General features: G+C 33.3%; 1 protein-coding gene across 2 annotated transcripts; it reads left to right on the top strand.

The window, feature by feature from the left end:
• Positions 1 to 282: 282 nt before the first annotated feature.
• LOC120133026 (NAC domain-containing protein 43-like) lies at positions 283 to 12937 on the top strand. Of its 2 annotated transcripts, XM_039149694.1 has the most exons (5): positions 283 to 318; positions 11549 to 11741; positions 11828 to 12096; positions 12173 to 12354; positions 12418 to 12935. In XM_039149694.1, the coding sequence occupies exons 2-5, from the start codon at positions 11558 to 11560 to the stop codon at positions 12824 to 12826; spliced, it is 1044 nt and encodes a 347-aa protein (XP_039005625.1). In that variant the 5' UTR covers positions 283 to 318; positions 11549 to 11557; the 3' UTR covers positions 12827 to 12935. The 2 variants fall into 2 exon arrangements, with proteins under 2 accessions (XP_039005625.1, XP_039005624.1); XM_039149693.1 differs by having other exon boundaries at positions 12173 to 12937.
• The last annotated feature ends 5035 nt before the right edge of the window (positions 12938 to 17972 follow it).

The following is a 17972-nucleotide window of genomic DNA, read 5'->3' as shown; positions in this document are numbered from 1 at the left end:
GTTGATACTTACGATATATTATATGGAGATCGTTGTCATTCCATTCCGTCTTCGAAAAAATCAGTTGATGTAGGCTGTGTGCTTGTACTCAAACTAAGCTTGACTTGAGGACATGTTAGTTTGTTATGCCCCTCACCGTTGCAGTACCCACATCGCCTAATTTGCTTCTCGACCTTGTTCTTCGGCACTTCTTTTCGCTTGCGTTGTTTTCGTTGAGGGTCACGAACATTGTTTACTACAATGCTCTGGTTGACTGAATGATTCAAACCAAACGAGTTTTCTAATTCTTCTATTAGTTTTTTCATCTCATCTCTTGCGGTTTTGAAAGACTCGTCTGTCTTTGATGCAATGTAGCATAACCTACTTGACGTTGAACGTAGAGCAGCGAACCTTGCCATTTGCATCACTTCTGGAGACACATTCAAATCAACATAGCTGGGTGCAGAAGCCTTCGCATCATTAGTCCACCTACTTTGAATCAAAGTCCCGGGCAAATATGTGTAGTCCAATTGCTTCAAAATGTGAAGTTGATGGCGACACGGAAGTCCAACGGTCTCGAATTTTTTGCAGGAGCAAATTAGAGTTTTCGTACGAGAATCAAAACTAATTTCAAATTTCCTATTTTTTTCTGCGTACTTTGACAAAATATAATGTTGACATTCATCTGATAAGGACTTAATCTCTGCCTCAATCCGGTACAATGTCTCCCGTGTAAGTTCATCTTGGAACACACGAAAAGATTCGCGGGTAAAAATCGCAGCGGCATGGCTTTCAAGGTCGACCAGTTTTGTGATCTGGAAGGGCTTCGTATGGGAACTTAAGTAATCCGCTTTCAACTCGTTCATACGCATTCTACTAATTCCATCTTCAATTGCACGAACAACATCTAAATATGTCTTCTTGTGTTTCAGTGCAATAGCTAGTGAAGCATTCATAGACTCGCACCTTTGTGTTGAGCGAATATTGGCAAAGAAATGACCGGTTAGATATGCTTGTGCCCATAAGTGTCGTGTATTTCCCTTCTCAATCACCCATGGATGCTTTTGGACGTTGAATTCTGAAACAATCGAACGCCATTGAATATCAAATTCCTTGGTTGTCCACCAGGAAGCCATGCATTTTGAGAATGCTGCTGTAAACTTTGGGTCACCAATGTTAGCTTGTGCATTGCGAGAAAGATGCCAAGAACATAATCTGTGCTTAGCATAAGGGATAACAGATTTGATAGCCCTCTGCATTGCCCTATCCCCATCGGTTACAACAGAAATAGGTGATTTATTCATCATGGCTTCTAAAAAATTCTGTAGCACCCACTCGAAAGATTGAGACGTTTCGTCAGCGATTATGGCAGTGGCAAACACAATTGTGTTATGGTGATGATTGACACCAACAATAGGCATAATTGGTCGACCATACAAATTATCTTTGTACGTTGTGTCGAACGCAATTACATCACCGAAGCATGTGTAATCCGATCTCGATGTAGAATCCGACCAAATAAGATTATACAATGCCCCCGATTCGTCTACCGAGTATGTCATAAAAAACCCGGGATCATCATGTTTCTTATAATCAAAGTAGGCAATAAGCGCATTCACATCCCCATCGACGATTTCCTTTGCTTTACCTCTTTGAAGTGCATTGTAGAGGTCTTTATGTGTAAATCCAACATTATGATAGCCCCCTGCCTGCTGCGTTAAATAGTTCATTACTTGTGACGTGCCAACACCGACCTCTTTCAATGTTGTTGCCTCATCGATATCAGCCTTACTTACAGCTCGATTAGAACGCATAAATGGTGTCATAGCAGATGTGCACAATGCATGATTATGTTTCTGATCAGACTTACTTATAACCCACTGATCGTTTGTATTTGTTGCTGTAACTACGACTCTAGCCTTACATCCTGTTCTTGTGACTGGCGTATGAGCACGTTGACGATCAACAGTATTGACTTTTGATACTCGAAACCCTTCTTTGGAACAACAAAATTCTTGTGTCTTCACATTCCCTTCCACGTCAAGCCGTGTTGTTCCCTTACGTGCACTAAACCCATGTTCCCGTGCGAATCCCTTGTAAAAGTGCCAAGCTTGATCACGTGAACAGAAGAGCTGACCAACCAATCTGTCAGATTCATCAACATTATGTACTTCATGGCATTCCTCGGTTGGCTTAACATTGTCTACATCAGTATTATCCATGGCAAAAATTTTGTTGTGCAAGTTCAGTGCTCCAGGAGTTGATGGATATGTAAACGAAGGTTCATTTTGAACATGTTTCTGTAGTTAAAGGGTGGGTACAACATTAAATTCGCAGTACATATTTAGGTATGTACAATAACTACAAGTATATTATCATTTTAAATTCGCAGTACACTGTTAAAAAAATTGAAACATAAATTACATAAGTTTTAAAAAAAGTATCGATCCTTTTTATAAAAAGTATGGACACTTTCAATATAATAGGTAAACATATGATGTAATAGGTAGCCCTTATATAATGTAATAGGTATCGTTTATATAATGTAATAGGTAATGGTTATATTGTAAAGTGTCTATCCTTTTTATAAAAGTGTCCATACTTTTTTCACTGTGGAAAACATTAATTTAAGGTTATCTTTTGAGTGAGTTTTAAGATATTAATTTAGTAATTATAGGCGTCTAATGATTTATTTTTTACGTTACGGTATATATTATTATTAAATTAAAAATTCTAAATAATATTTTATAAAATATAAAAACAATCAAATAATTTTTTGTGCAAATGAAATTATTAAATCAATATTGTAGGTGGAAAACATGAAACACTGTTAAAAAAATTGAAACATAAATTACATAAGTTTTAAAAAAAGTATCGATCCTTTTTATAAAAAGTATGGACACTTTCAATATAATAGGTAAACATATGATGTAATAGGTAGCCCTTATATAATGTAATAGGTATCGTTTATATAATGTAATAGGTAATTGTTATATTGTAAAGTGTCTATCCTTTTTATAAAAGTGTCCATACTTTTTTCACTGTGGAAAACATTAATTTAAGGTTATCTTTTGAGTGAGTTTTAAGATATTAATTTAGTAATTATAGGCGTCTAATGATTTATTTTTTACGTTACGGTATATATTATTGTTAAATTAAAAATTCTTAATATTATTTTATAAAATATCAACACAATCAACTAATTTTTTGTGCAAACGAAATTATTAAATCAATATTGTAGGTGGAAAACATGAAACACTGTTAAAAAAATTGAAACATAAATTACATAAGTTTTAAAAAAAGTATCGATCCTTTTTATAAAAAGTATGGACACTTTCAATATAATAGGTAAACATATGATGTAATAGGTAGCCCTTATATAATGTAATAGGTATCGTTTATATAATGTAATAGGTAATGGTTATATTGTAAAGTGTCTATCCTTTTTATAAAAGTGTCCATACTTTTTTCACTGTGGAAAACATTAATTTAAGGTTATCTTTTGAGTGAGTTTTAAGATATTAATTTAGTAATTATAGGCGTCTAATGATTTATTTTTTACGTTACGGTATATATTATTATTAAATTAAAAATTCTAAATAATATTTTATAAAATATAAAAACAATCAAATAATTTTTTGTGCAAATGAAATTATTAAATCAATATTGTAGGTGGAAAACATGAAACACTGTTAAAAAAATTGAAACATAAATTACATAAGTTTTAAAAAAAGTATCGATCCTTTTTATAAAAAGTATGGACACTTTCAATATAATAGGTAAACATATGATGTAATAGGTAGCCCTTATATAATGTAATAGGTATCGTTTATATAATGTAATAGGTATCTATCTCGCATGTGAGTACTTTATTCCAACCATGTGACAAGTGTGACAACTCCATCAACTCACAACTCAGCTTTGAACTCAATCAATATTGTCTTTTAGCTTGATGGTTCATAAAGCATGTTACTTGAACAGTATGAATCAATTATGCAATTTTCATGTTCAATTTAACACTGCATTTCAAATTCATTTCATATGTAATTGGAGTTTGAATTTAAATTTCAATTTGAGTTTGAATTTCAATATATATTTCGGCTCCACTATAAATATTAGCCCAAGCCAATATGCATGTTATCATTGATTATTCCTAATTTCCATTGTTTTTTTTCCAACGTATAAACGCGAGGGAAATCCCGACCATTTTATTTTTTGGTCAACTTTAAAGCGTCAGAAACGTTTCGGGCGTATGATCTGGGTGGTATACAAGAAATGTAACAAATAGCAACTAAAATCATAAGTTGAGTACCACCCAAATCATAAGTCTGAAATACTTCCGATGCTCATCAAAATCCAAAGCTCATATGGTGCCAAGCAAAAGGAAATCAAAATCCAAATCTCATATGATGCCAAGCAATAGGTAGTGGTTATATTGTAAAGTGTCTATCCTTTTTATAAAAGTGTCCATACTTTTTTCACTGTGGAAAACATTAATTTAAGGTTATCTTTTGAGTGAGTTTTAAGATATTAATTTAGTAATTATAGGCGTCTAATGATTTATTTTTTACGTTACGGTATATATTATTATTAAATTAAAAATTCTAAATAATATTTTATAAAATATCAAAACAATCAAATAATTTTTTGTGCAAATGAAATTATTAAATCAATATTGTAGGTGGAAAACATGAAACACTGTTAAAGTATCGATCCTTTTTATAAAAAGTATGGACACTTTCAATATAATATAATGTAATAGGTAAATTTGCAATGCTATCGGTATAAATATACCGGTTTACTTATAAAATAGGTAAATATAAGCGCTACCTATTACATTATATAAGCGCTACCTAGTATGTTATTGTACTTTATAATATTTCCGGTTAAATAATATAACATAACCGGTCTAAATTTTAACCGGTCACTTATTTAACCGGTCACGCCGTATATTAGCCGTTTTTTAGGCGCCGCACCGCAGAACGACCCGTTATGTATACCGAAAGAAAGGTAAGGAAGAGTTGTCTAACACTACTAATGAAGGCCAATGAAGAGTTGTCCAGCATTACTAAATGTCTGTCTATAAATAAAGTTTTCTTCTTTGTCTAGGCCATGGACAACATTCCAATAAGCTCATGTAGGTGCCTTGAAAGATATCAGGCCAATGTTCGAGTTGAATTTGAGCACATATATTCGTTATTGCTTTGAGTTCAAAGATATAAAATCAATCTTTTGAACCACTTTGATACAAATATGAACAACACAGCATCGGATGCTCTCAGCAACCAAGACAATATCATCTATTAATCAGTAAGGAATTGAATATTGACCAGTAGGCTGTTGTTCGATATAAGCCGAGGGACCATGATAGCCAGGAGGTGCCACCAATCCAGGACCAGGAGCTGGTCCAAACCGTCCTGCCCCTGCATGTACAGTAGAAATTCTTTAAATTAATACTCGGTAAATTAATAAACTCTCTAAAATAATAAATTTGTCCAGTCCCGACTTGGGCCAATGTAAAAAATTGAAAAACTCGATAAAATAATAAGATAATATTTTTTCATGAGATCCCTTTATAATTTTCGGTCCCAAGAAAATCATAAATTAATAATTCATAGAAACTGAAAAAAAATATATTACACTCTATTGAAATATGATTCAATAGTTGTCTGTTTTCCTTTAAAGCTCAAGTTTATTTGAAGCTCATTATTAATTTAACTCATCTCTTGCAACGTAATTCTAAGAGGCATAGACTAATTTACCTTTTTGTTTGGTATGTACAGTATAATTACTTAAAAACTCTTTAAATTGATAATTATTAATTTATCGATAAATTAATAACTCTCTAAATTAATAAATTTCTCTGGTTATGATATTATTAATTTATAGAGTTTTAATTGTAATCGGTCTTCCTATATTAAATTTATAGTAAACCTCAGGTGTTTTAGATCTTCAGAAAGAATGGGTTTTTTTACATTTGAAATACCACCACGGCACCACCAAACTCAAACATATGCTAAAAGTAAATGTGAACGGAAGGGAAGAAAGAAAGAAACCATGTTGAGAAACTGGTGGACAAGACCTTTGAGCACCCAATGCAGCCAGATTGCAGTTGGCTCGCCTTCCATCAATGATAGGTGAAGGGCTTTGACATGCTCTTTTAGCTGCCTCTGGATCTTTAAACGTAACCTGCAAACAAAAGATGAACAAGGAGTTAATTTTCTTTGTCATTAGCATGATTAACAAAGGAAAACAATCAAGGCTTTTGTCAATAGAAAGGGATCAACCAAACTTACAAAGCCATATCCTTTGGATCTCCCATTACTCTTATCAGTGATCACAACAGCCTCGAGAATATCTCCAAATTGCTCAAAATAATGCCTCATGGTATCTCTTTGAGTTTCCCAAGCCAAACCACCATCAAAGATTTTCGTAAAAGTCGTGTCATTGAACTACCATGGATTGTTACCACCCACCATTTGGAATTGCCTTTGTTGAGACATATGAAAAAGAAGGGACAGATACAGAATCCCAAATCAATCGAAGGACAAAGCTTGTTCGTCTCTGCCCTTCCTCGAGCACTTGTGCAGCAGCAATGGTGTATATCCTCTTTTTGTTTTCTTGGTGATGACCTCCTTCTTCTTCCTCTTGCTGTTTTTTTTCTAATGCTATAATAATAATAATGGCCGCTTTTCACAACCAAAACTCCTTGGATTCCTCCATTACTGTTAATAAAGCTGAATTAAAGGAAAAAGAAAAGAACTTTATACATAAATATATACACTCCTACCTATACCAAGTTATAACACAACACAGAGAGAGAGAGAGAGAGAAAGAGATAGGATGATAATATGGGACAGAATGAGAGAAAAATAAAAATAAAGGAAACCCAACAAAAGCTTCTTGTGGGTACCACGGCCGTAGCAAGCAAGGTTGTCCAATGAAAAAACCAAGACTTGAACTTTTTCTTCTCTCTTTCGTGTTTACAACCACAAAGATCATATATATATATATATATGCATACATATCAGAGTGGTGAAGAAGGGTAGGGCCGTAGGGGCCTGGGGGGGGGACTCAATAACATCTGCCTCGCTATATTCGACCATGAAATTTATTTATTTATTTATTTTTCTCTCTCCCTTTCCTGGGTTTTTGCATGTTCTGTTTCAACCATTTGTGGGTCTGCGATATCATTCGTTCGTTCATACAACCTTGAGAGTCTGGGTTGTCTTTTTTCTTTTTCCTTGTTTCTGTTTGGCTTCATTCAACTCCCTTCTTCCTCTGCACCTATCTTCCTTAACCGAAAAACAGCATCGATACTGATGGATGATGGGCCAAAACTTTCTGCCATAATCTTCTAAAATATTCTTTATTTTCCCTTCATTTTTTTTTAAATTTTTTTATTTTGGACAATTAGTAATGAATTATTAAGGAGGGTAGCAGTTAAATTGTTAACCACCTTCACCACCCATTGTTTTTCTTTGGGTTAACAGAATTTGGCTTCGATATGCAATTTGGCTTCTGAGCAATATGACCCTGCCCTGACTTTGTATTGAGCTGCAATTTGACCCCTAAATATTCTGGGTGCAATTTAACCCCTGACTTTAACTTTGATTTGTAATCTGGCCATTGCTTTTTTAATATAATTTTTTAATTAAATTTGAGAGGTTGAGTCTTCGTGCTCTTAATGAATCTATAGTCTATGATCTAAGTAGTTCTAATGAGACGGGCTTGACGAGTTCATTTAACTCTAATTTGATAGATTGTACTTAATAAATCTCTAAATAATTTGATAGCCCTATTGGTTTATTTTGAGTAATACTTAATGAAGTCACATAATAAGGTGGTCTATATCGAGTTCTTTGCTCTAACAACAATTTAATTTTCGATTGTACTTTCATCACTAAGAAAATATGATAGGATCATCTTTATATACCATTCTAGTAACATATTTTGTTTATAAGCAAACAAAGCCAGACAGACATCTTCGATTATGAAAGAAAACCACTCTATTCATGAAGTAACAAAAAAAGTTACATGAAAATTTGAGTGGTCGTGTAAGAACGATGTTGTTGGCGTCAAATGACAAGGAAGCCGAGCTGAGACGTTGGAAAAAGATGGCCTAGACCAAGTGGAGACTGTCGTCCTATCCTTCCATAGCAAAAATAAATAAAAACAAAAACCGGCAGACAGTCAAGAGTCAGTGGCTCGCACATCGGCACATGTAACTGGGCACTGCTTTCATTATTATTTTCGATTTTAGCTTGATCACTTTTGTTTTATTACAGACCGTCGGATGGAGATTTGGGACATTTGTGAAGAGAAATCGTAGGGTGTACAGAGAAGAATGGGTCCATTGCTGGAACTGTTCGTAGACTGGGATTCAGTCATGCAGTGGTCGGCTCTGTCAAAGCGTTGAAACATGTTCCACTAATTTGTTTAAGGCCGATATAAGAAAAGTGTGTCTGAAGGCGCCGACCAAGCATCTGAACAGCGAGGAAGTTGACCTAACAGCTGTTGGAACCAGCGAAGTGGAAGTGGGAAAAGGCCCTCAAAATTATGCTTTTGACCCACACAGAACATTCATCGAGTTGATCATCCAAAGGCTCCAATAAAAACACCAGGTAGCTGCTAATTGCCCTGTCCAACATGCCAATCCTTATAATCCATGCTGTTCGTCAAATACTACGACCTAAATAAAAAAAAGCAGCTGATTTATACTCTGGTATGTGTTGGACAGACTCAGCTAAAGACAAAACTTGGGCCTTATTAGGACAGGATCTGGATCGATTAAGCTAAAGACCCAACTGTCATCTTGTCCAATCAAAGCCCCAATAGCAACAAATGTCTCTTTAATACATATGGGAATGGGATTGGATCCCTGACCTGACCCCAATTGTTATTACGGCCCTGGCAAATTGATTGCATAATTAAAAATCCAACATTGTAGCTAAAAGAGTTGATATATTATAAGATGATAGGTGCATGGTTTTCTATTTAAGATGGTCGTATGCAAGCTGAATAATGGCAACAGATGTGCTGATCACCTCGCCAGTCCTTGGAATTAGGCGTCCTTCAGATTGCATCTTCGCCGGTAAGCTCATGCACATGGCATCGGCCTAAGCAAAACTTTGTTTGATTATTAATAATGTAGCTTCAATGATGAAAATGTTACTTTTTTATAAAATTAAAAATGATTCCGAAAGAAAAAGTGGGAGTTATGTTCAAAGTCAACTTTATTTCCCACAAAAAGACCTCAAACTTTAATGTCTTTTTTTGCCAATCATATCTCAAGTTTTTGTAGGCATTATAACATTACGTGTCCTAGGACTGTCAAGGTTCATTTTTCTAAAGAGGAAAGCAGTCATGGGTGACAGAATGACAGCTCCACAGACCCCATCATAAGAAACCATGGCCTCCTAATCGTTACACTGACTTCATATTCAAAAGTTTTGAGAATCTCCAGCTTGCTTTCTACTTTGTTGATGTGTAATGCAATCCAAAAGGCATCTTCTCTCATTTCATCGTCTTCCTTTTTTTAAGGCACTGGTCTGGTCCCTTGAATGGGGAAATATTCTCCACTATCTTCAATTAATCAGTTTCAGGATGAGAATCTCCCCATTCTCATCTCGCAGGAAGAATGCATAAACTTTTATTGTCGAGTAAAAATATATCAATTGTACTGGGGAGCGCTTGTCGACCAACACCCAGAATCTCGCTTGTTTACATTTTAAATGTAAGTAAAACATTAAGAAAAAACAAGAAATGAAAAGTAATATATGGGGGTCAGTAACTAAACTGTAAAGTGGTTGGTCCGTCATCACATCAATTATTAGAGTTAAAGGAATTCAGAGCATAAAATTGATTGGAATGGAGACCTTCGCGACTTCCTTTAACTAAATGCACAATTACGTCATTCAGGATAAAGTGAGATTAAAGCCATATAAGTAACTTTAGTATATATCGAAAACAATATGTCTTCATGTTACCATGTCCTTTTTACAATGCATGAAAGTTGATCATTTAACCCTTAAAACCGTTCATTATGAAAATATATGATTAATTCCATCCAAACCTATGGTATACAGGAATTATTATTTAGTTAAATAAAGAGGGAAAATAATACTTCTTGGACATTTATTTTAATATATTATTATTATTATCGTCCTTATGCGTTAGTTGGAATGATTTCAACGGATTCTTTGAACCCAGTAATAAAAACGAAACGTGGCATCATCACAGCAATGAATGTTTAGTTACATTAATTAGCTAGGTTTATGTTTAAATTACTCTACCTTCTGATTTGCTACTATGCTTGTTAATTGTACTCAAAGCTATCACAATATTAATTAGCTAAATTCTTCAAACTTAAAATAAAATATCTAAATCTTAAATATACAAAGAACGCTGTGATTAGGAGCATATTTTAGCGTTTATTTTTATTATAATTATAAAAAAATAATTAAGTGATTAGGGCCTACCCCTAGATTCGCTATTGGAAATTATGGTTGTAAGTGAATTTACATGCTAATATTTATTTAGGTGAGCATAATTAATTAAGGGAAAAGTGTTGCCAATGATTCATCACATATATTGAATTCATCATTCAAGAGTACAGTTCACTGCAGATAAGGGAAAAGAAGAAGAAGAAGAAGAAGAGAAGTCTGAAATAACAAGAGACAAGCACCAGACTTTCACATTTATGCATGCAAAAGCTGAAATGAAGACAATTTAATCATGAGAGGTGAAGTAAATGCAAATAATGAAAGTATATTATTCACTCTTTGCTGCTTGGAGTTTTTCAAGAAACAAGCTCTGCTATAAATTATGGGATTAAATTTTGTTACCCTTTCCTCCACCCCCACACCTTCCACCTTTAATGCATAGTCCATTATCTCTTTGAAATGAAATTAGGTATTCATCTGATGGAAAAAGAAATTAGGTATTCATCGTTGACTGATTACGAGACGTACTGCATTCTCATGGGAGAAAGAAATGAATCAGGTGATGATGGATGTAGGTTGGGTAGTTAAAGAGGTGCTTTTCTATGAAGATTTTAAGGTCGAAGGTCATAGTTTTTGATGGAGCCATGCCCCCACATTGGGTCCTACAACCCCAAAATAATGCCGTTTCTCTTTCCATCTAGGTAGCTGGCTCTTCTCCGATGCATAGTAGCCCTAAACCCGCCCATAAAACTAAATTACGATTATAGTCGTAGTTACATAGGTTATGATATCATTTATTTCTTAAAATTAATTATATTTTTGTACTATTTACGATATTGTGATATTGAAGTGATCTTAAAAAAATATTACAATTCGATTGTTATGTTATTGCTACCGCAGTTTAATACTATGACCCGACCATACTTTCTCTCTTTGCCTTTAGCCGGCACCACCAATCCCATCAACAACCCAGACCATTTTTCTTTTTCTTCTCTCCTTTGTATCTTAATTTGGCCTTTTTATGTTCAAACATACATACATATATATATATATATAGCCTTGTCTACATACTCCATTGCCCACACCAGCTTTGGAATCATTTCTTCTCTCATCTCAACTCATAGCCTTTCCAAATGCCGGAGAACATGAACATTTCTGTAAATGGACAGTCCCAAGTCCCACCCGGATTCCGATTTCATCCCACCGAAGAGGAGCTCTTACAATACTATCTCAGAAAGAAGGTTTCGTATGAGAAAATAGATTTAGACGTGATTCGGGATGTTGATCTTAATAAGCTCGAGCCCTGGGATATTCAAGGTACATATATAGCATGATTATATAAGTTGCTCATTGATTTTATATACGTTCCATTTCCAAGTACTTTATCAAGAATTGAATTGCAGAGAGTTGCAAAATCGGAACCACTCCTCAGAACGATTGGTACTTTTTTAGCCACAAAGATAAAAAGTATCCAACCGGAACTCGCACCAACCGTGCCACGTCTGCCGGGTTCTGGAAAGCGACCGGACGTGACAAGATCATATATAGCAACTGCCGACGGATCGGAATGAGGAAGACTTTGGTGTTCTACAAAGGACGAGCCCCTCATGGCCAAAAATCCGATTGGATCATGCACGAATACAGGCTAGACGATAACATCGTTGAAACAACTGTAAGTAACCCAAAAACTCTGATACTTGTTGGTCATCAAAATTAATATTAGTAGTGATTTTTTTTAATAAATCAAGGTCTCTAATGCTATGGGAGAGGGGACACAAGAAGAGGGATGGGTGGTATGTCGGATCTTCAAGAAGAAAAATCACCACAAAACACTGGATAACCCCATCAGTTCAGAAACCGGGAACCATATGTTCGGTTCGTGTAATGAAGGAGACTTGGAGCAGATACTCGAACACATGCGAAGGAATTGTAATGAAGATTGTATTGCAAACAACAGTTCGAGATTCATCAGGCCCATCGAGACAGCCATTAACAATGGCTACCCGGACTCATTCATGAAACTCCCGAGCATCGAGAGCCCCAACTCGACGAGCAGCCTCAACTGTTATCAGCCGATGATGATGGACAATGAAGGCTCGATCACAAATCATGTGGGTGGTGGTGGTGATCCCAACTCGGTTTACAGCAGTGACTCAAGGCTCACAAACTGGGCAGCACTCGACAAACTCGTAGCCTCCCAACTCAACGGCCAAACAGAGACATCTAGGCAATTGGCATGCTTCAATGACACCTCCATCGCCTACAGCAACTCCGGCAACGATCATCACTATGATCTCCAGTTACCAGCCGTTCGATACAACAGCGAGATAGACCTGTTGAGTTTCACTAGATCATCTGCATCATCCGACTCATTGTGCCACGTGGTGAATGCCAGTGTATAAACAGAACAACCCTACATATAATCATACCTTAGTTCCTGAAGTCAGAAGCTTATTATTACAGCTAGCAGTTATGTTGATGAATATATATATATGTAGAGATGATGAATAAAAAAGTGAAATTTTATTCTTCGACAGGGATCATTATCTTTAGATTCTTTACTGAATCAAGATGGCTTCCATTTTCGTAAACGTGCTCTCTAGAAGCCTTGCAAAAACTCTAGCCTATTTGATTAATCTCTCTTTCTAACCGCTATATAATCATTATAATTCTGGCATTTTTCTCCCTTGGTTTTGTTTTCTAATTATCTCAGAACCACATGATCTGTTGGATTGTTTTAGGTTTTTGAGCGAACGGTACCCGGTTCATGCATTACTTGTAACCATTTCAAGGAAAGGACAAAACAGTCACTGTCTTACATTTTGGTCTGCTAGCTAATAAAAATATATATTTGTCAAATTCTTCTATTAGTCCCTCAAGCATGCATAAGTTCCCATGTTCTAATTTACTCAACTTTAGTCCCTCAACTTTTTAAAGTTTAAAACTTTGGTCCTAATTCAAACAGTATCCATGAAATTCGTTAGGTAAACCTATCTTATTACTCTTTAAATTATGCATAAGTCGTAGATTTAGTTAATGTTTTTCAGTTTAATCATTTTAAGTCCTTGAAATTATCATATTATCCATCTACTTTTTTGAATAAGATTATACTTTGAAAATTAAAAAAAATTGAGTATGTGGACTAAATTTACAAGTTATACATACTATAAGGACTAATAATAGAACTTGAGCAATATATTTTTAATCCTGCTAGAACATTACCATGTATGCATTTATATATAAATAAACCAACTTCAAAATCTAATACTTGTTTGACTGAAGATAATCTATATAGGTATTTATTAAATTAGCTTGGATATACCCTTCAGAGAGGAGAAGTGTAACTATCAATTACAATTGATATTAACCGACAAAAGGGTAGCAATTAACAGATTTTATTCACATATATAAATAGTTGATTTTAGTTGAGGAATAACATCAAGTAGTTTGTTGAGACAAGGAAGGGGAGAATGTTCTAATGATATATCTTGTTGAAAATAGAAATTTGAGACCAGGGGTCCCATTTTGTATATATTCCAATACCCAATTATCTTTAAAACGGTGCCGTCCTAGTATCAATGAAACCGTGCCACCAACCAAAGGCATAACAAGGGGTATATTATGTATTTACTCACCCACTTATTCCGACAGTTCCATTTTGAGCATCCAACAAATTCTTTCTCAACATCATATTTAATATTACATTTTGGTTTTGTTTCGATCTCTCGCTATTAAAATATTAACAATGATGTTGACATATCATTGTAAAATAATGTCATATCATTGGAAAAATATCACGTGAGCAATTATATTTAATTTTTAACAGCGGCCAACGAGTGATCAAAACGGGATAACAATATAATTTTAGGTATGATTTAAAAAAAGATATTACACTTTATTGTATAATTAAAATAGATCGTAAGAATAAATAGATGAAAAATAGATAAATTATATAAAAAAGTAGTCAAACTAAGTGGTATTCTCACCGGTCCCATTTCTTGTACGTATCAAAAAAAAAGTGTAATAACTTTATTATTTTGCATTTTTAGAAAGTATTTCTCTATTTGAAGCGATACCATACCAAAAAGCCCTAAAGGAATTTATATAATATATGTTCAGGGTGTTTGGACATCAACCCACTCGTTCTGTCTCAAACATGGTGAAGAAGATGAAGACATGAGATGCTAAAAAAGGAAAAGGAAAAGACAGTATTTCCTTAATCATAGTGTTTACGCCTCGGGCTTCTCCAAATCGTTTCTCTTCCCCCACAAATGCTTAAAATATCGACAATTTTAAAAAAAAAACAAACCAACTTTTTGCATTAAAAAAAGATGTTACACTTTTCTTGCATGCACTAGGCTTAACCATGTCTATCTATCGGTTGCCTCAACGTAGACTGTCGGCCAAATTGAATGAATCCAAATACATAGACTGTTCCTTCCTAGTTGCTGCAGCAAAATTGTGTTTCGTTTTTCATGGCCTTCCCCCGTTGTCGTTTTTGTGGTATGAGTGAAAGAAACCTAGTTTAAGTCAAACTTGAATGGGACCCCTAACTTGTTTTAAGAATATTTATTCTTTTGCACTGTGTGTAATAAACCCCCAGCAGGTTGCCACTGAAATCAAGAAGGGCAATTTGGTGCATAAAGTAAAAGCCTACAGTGTTGAGTTTAATCAATATATATATATGCTAAAGTCAACATCCATCCAAGTAGCTCTTTATTAGATTCTTCTTGCTTTGATTAGCCTACGTGGCATTAAAAGAAACATATTCCGTTGTGCAAAATCAATAGCACAAGGAGGGTAAGGCATAGGATAAAGTAGAGATTCTTTGTCCTCATCGAGTCCTCCAAATTGGGTTTTGGTTTTTTTTTTCTGCAGATAGTGATAATTTTCCTGTTGTCGATATCCTTTTAAGGTTGCATGATTTGTCACCGAGTCAAAGTTCATCAAATATAACAAGAAAGAAAAACAATGCAATTTGTGATTTAAGCAAAGTCTAGATTTTGATTAATTTACATGCAGATTATCTTTTTACGTCACAGGCCACAAAAATGAAAGTGGATTTGTCGATGGATCGTAAACGTTGTTATTTTTGCGATCAAAAGGGTCTAATCGTGGTCGAAATGAGAGGGGGTTAATCATGTTAGGTGCGGTGGGGTCGGACCATGCAGGCAAGGTGTTACATCTTAGATGGAAATTGGGGGCACATAGAATAATTGTAATTTGTGGAAAATGTTAGCTTTGGGAAAACAAAAACAAGGCCAGAGAATCAAATCTCCAAAGATAATTTGATGTGATCAAAAGGTGGCTGTTGCCTTTCTTTGAATTTCACGACACGGCTTTCCCTTTTCATTTCCATACTAAACATATTGATTGAAACTTTTGTTATGCTTGTTTTTCACTAACTTCCGGGCAGCAAGAAACCGCGAGGACATCGCATGAGATTATTCAACCTAATTAAGATTCAAAATATTTCAAAAGGTAAGTATCTTTGCTACCGGTTGTTACTTGAAGACAGGATTAGGAATGTGGATGGGATCCATTTCCAGATTCTTCAATATTTACACTTAATCTTTTTTTTCCTGATAATTACTTGCTAAGAATTGTTAAGAACCGTGTTCGTTTTGTTCGTTTACATGCCTATATGCTATTAAGTCCTTGTTGTATTACAAATAATTTGTGTTGCTTAAATTTTTTATACTATAGGTATGTTTGTTTCACTTTTTTTTTCTTGAAAAATGTTTTTCATAGGATGAGTTATATATTTAAAAAAATGTTTTTTGGAAAACGTTTTACGGTGTTTAAAAGATATTTTGTAAAGTGTAAACCATATTTCATTAGATGGTGAATTTATAGAAATTATTATTTTTAGTAAATAAAAGTTTAATTCAGGGGTGATTTCCCCGGTCCAGGGTCATGGCATACCTAAGACTCAATTGAGATTTACATAAGAATTTATAATTTACTCACCAAAAATGACGGTGGTAAATTCGAATTTAGCCTTACAAGCTTAAATTCATGAATTCCAACGACCTGTACCAACGATCGTTGGCATTTTCTAGAAACTATTTATTAGAGATATCAAATACAATATATAATATAATTTGTTAAAAATTTCATATTATTATTTAAAATAATAGAATACTTTATTTAATATTATTTATATCAATATTATTATTATTATATTATTTCTACTATAAATAAAATATTAAGACTAGTATATTCTTTTGAAATAAAAATATTATAACACTCAATCCTAAATCCTAAAACCTAAATCCTAAAATAAAACTATTAAATTATATTTTAAAAATTTATAATATATATTTTAAGTATTTTTATTAAAATATTATATTAATATTGAATGCATAAATAATATTATTCATTATTAATAATTTAATAATATTATTTTTAGAAAATTAATAAATAATATAAAATTTATTAATAATTTATTATATATTATTAAAATAAGAATATAATATCATATATTACTATAATATAATTGAGTATATTATTATAATATAAAAAATATAACGTTACATTATTAAATATATTAATTAATATATTTTAAATATTTTAATAACTAATAATTTATTAAAATGGTGTTAAAATATTATATTAATATTAAATATATAAAATAATATTATTTTGAATATTTACGATTTGAAGTGAAAATTTTAGAAAATGATTTATGAAAAATCAGACCATAAGTCATTTTAAAAAATATTTTATATTGACCAATCTATTTTCCGCCAATTAAATATTAAAAATAAAAAAAAATTAAAATGTTTTACATAAAACAAACATACTCAAAATTTCGAACAATTCTTTTTCTTGCATTTAATTAGATCTGTTATGGATCAAATGATTCATCTTAATTTAGGATTTGATATAGATCAGGCCGGCTTGATTTGAATACAGATTTACTATTTTTAAAATATTTTTATTTAAATTAATTATAAAATATTATAAAAAATAAATTTTATATTTCAAGTTTACCCATGGGCGCCCTCTATCATTAATAAAAAACATTTATTTTCTATACAAAACTATACCAATTCTCAATTTTTTTATTTATTTAATTTGCTCATATAATTTTTATATTTTTCGAGCAGTACAGAGTAATTACAATACAATATATGTTTAAAATATTTATTACCCATTGAAAACGGGTACACACCCTATAAATATAATTATTTATATTCGAGATTTTTAAGAGTAACAACACTCCCTTTCACAATTAAATTCGTTTAATTTCCATATATTTATCGTTAATATACATGCTTAAGAGGAGTTACTTGGGTTACAAGTAGGGATGAGCATAAGATCCGAACCCGACGGATTCTGATTTGAGTTGATCCGACCTGACACTATCCAATCAGGTTTTTTTTTAAAAAATTTGGGTTCGAGTCTGGTCGGGTCAGATTTTTTTAAAGGTGATGTTCAGGTTAGATCAGATTCAAGTTTAGGGTGAAAAATACCAGACCCAACCCAAAAAATATATAATTTTACCTTATATATTTAGGAATAATTACAATAGTATCCCTCTAT

Source organism: Hibiscus syriacus, unplaced genomic scaffold (assembly GCF_006381635.1).
Source record: "Hibiscus syriacus cultivar Baekdansim isolate YM2019G1 unplaced genomic scaffold, ASM638163v2 tig00110575_pilon, whole genome shotgun sequence".
NCBI classification, from domain to species: domain Eukaryota; kingdom Viridiplantae; phylum Streptophyta; class Magnoliopsida; order Malvales; family Malvaceae; genus Hibiscus; species Hibiscus syriacus.
This window is presented reverse-complemented; position numbering and strand designations above follow the sequence as displayed.

Bases quoted from the DNA above. Each gene is read 5' to 3' on its own strand.
- LOC120133026 (XM_039149693.1), top strand. From the start codon at position 11,558: ATGCCGGAGAACATGAACATTTCTGTAAATGGACAGTCCCAAGTCCCA. The intron at 11,742-11,827 runs GTACATATATAG...ATTGAATTGCAG, and splicing joins CGAGCCCTGGGATATTCAAG to AGAGTTGCAAAATCGGAACC. The intron at 12,097-12,172 runs GTAAGTAACCCA...TAATAAATCAAG, and splicing joins ATAACATCGTTGAAACAACT to GTCTCTAATGCTATGGGAGA.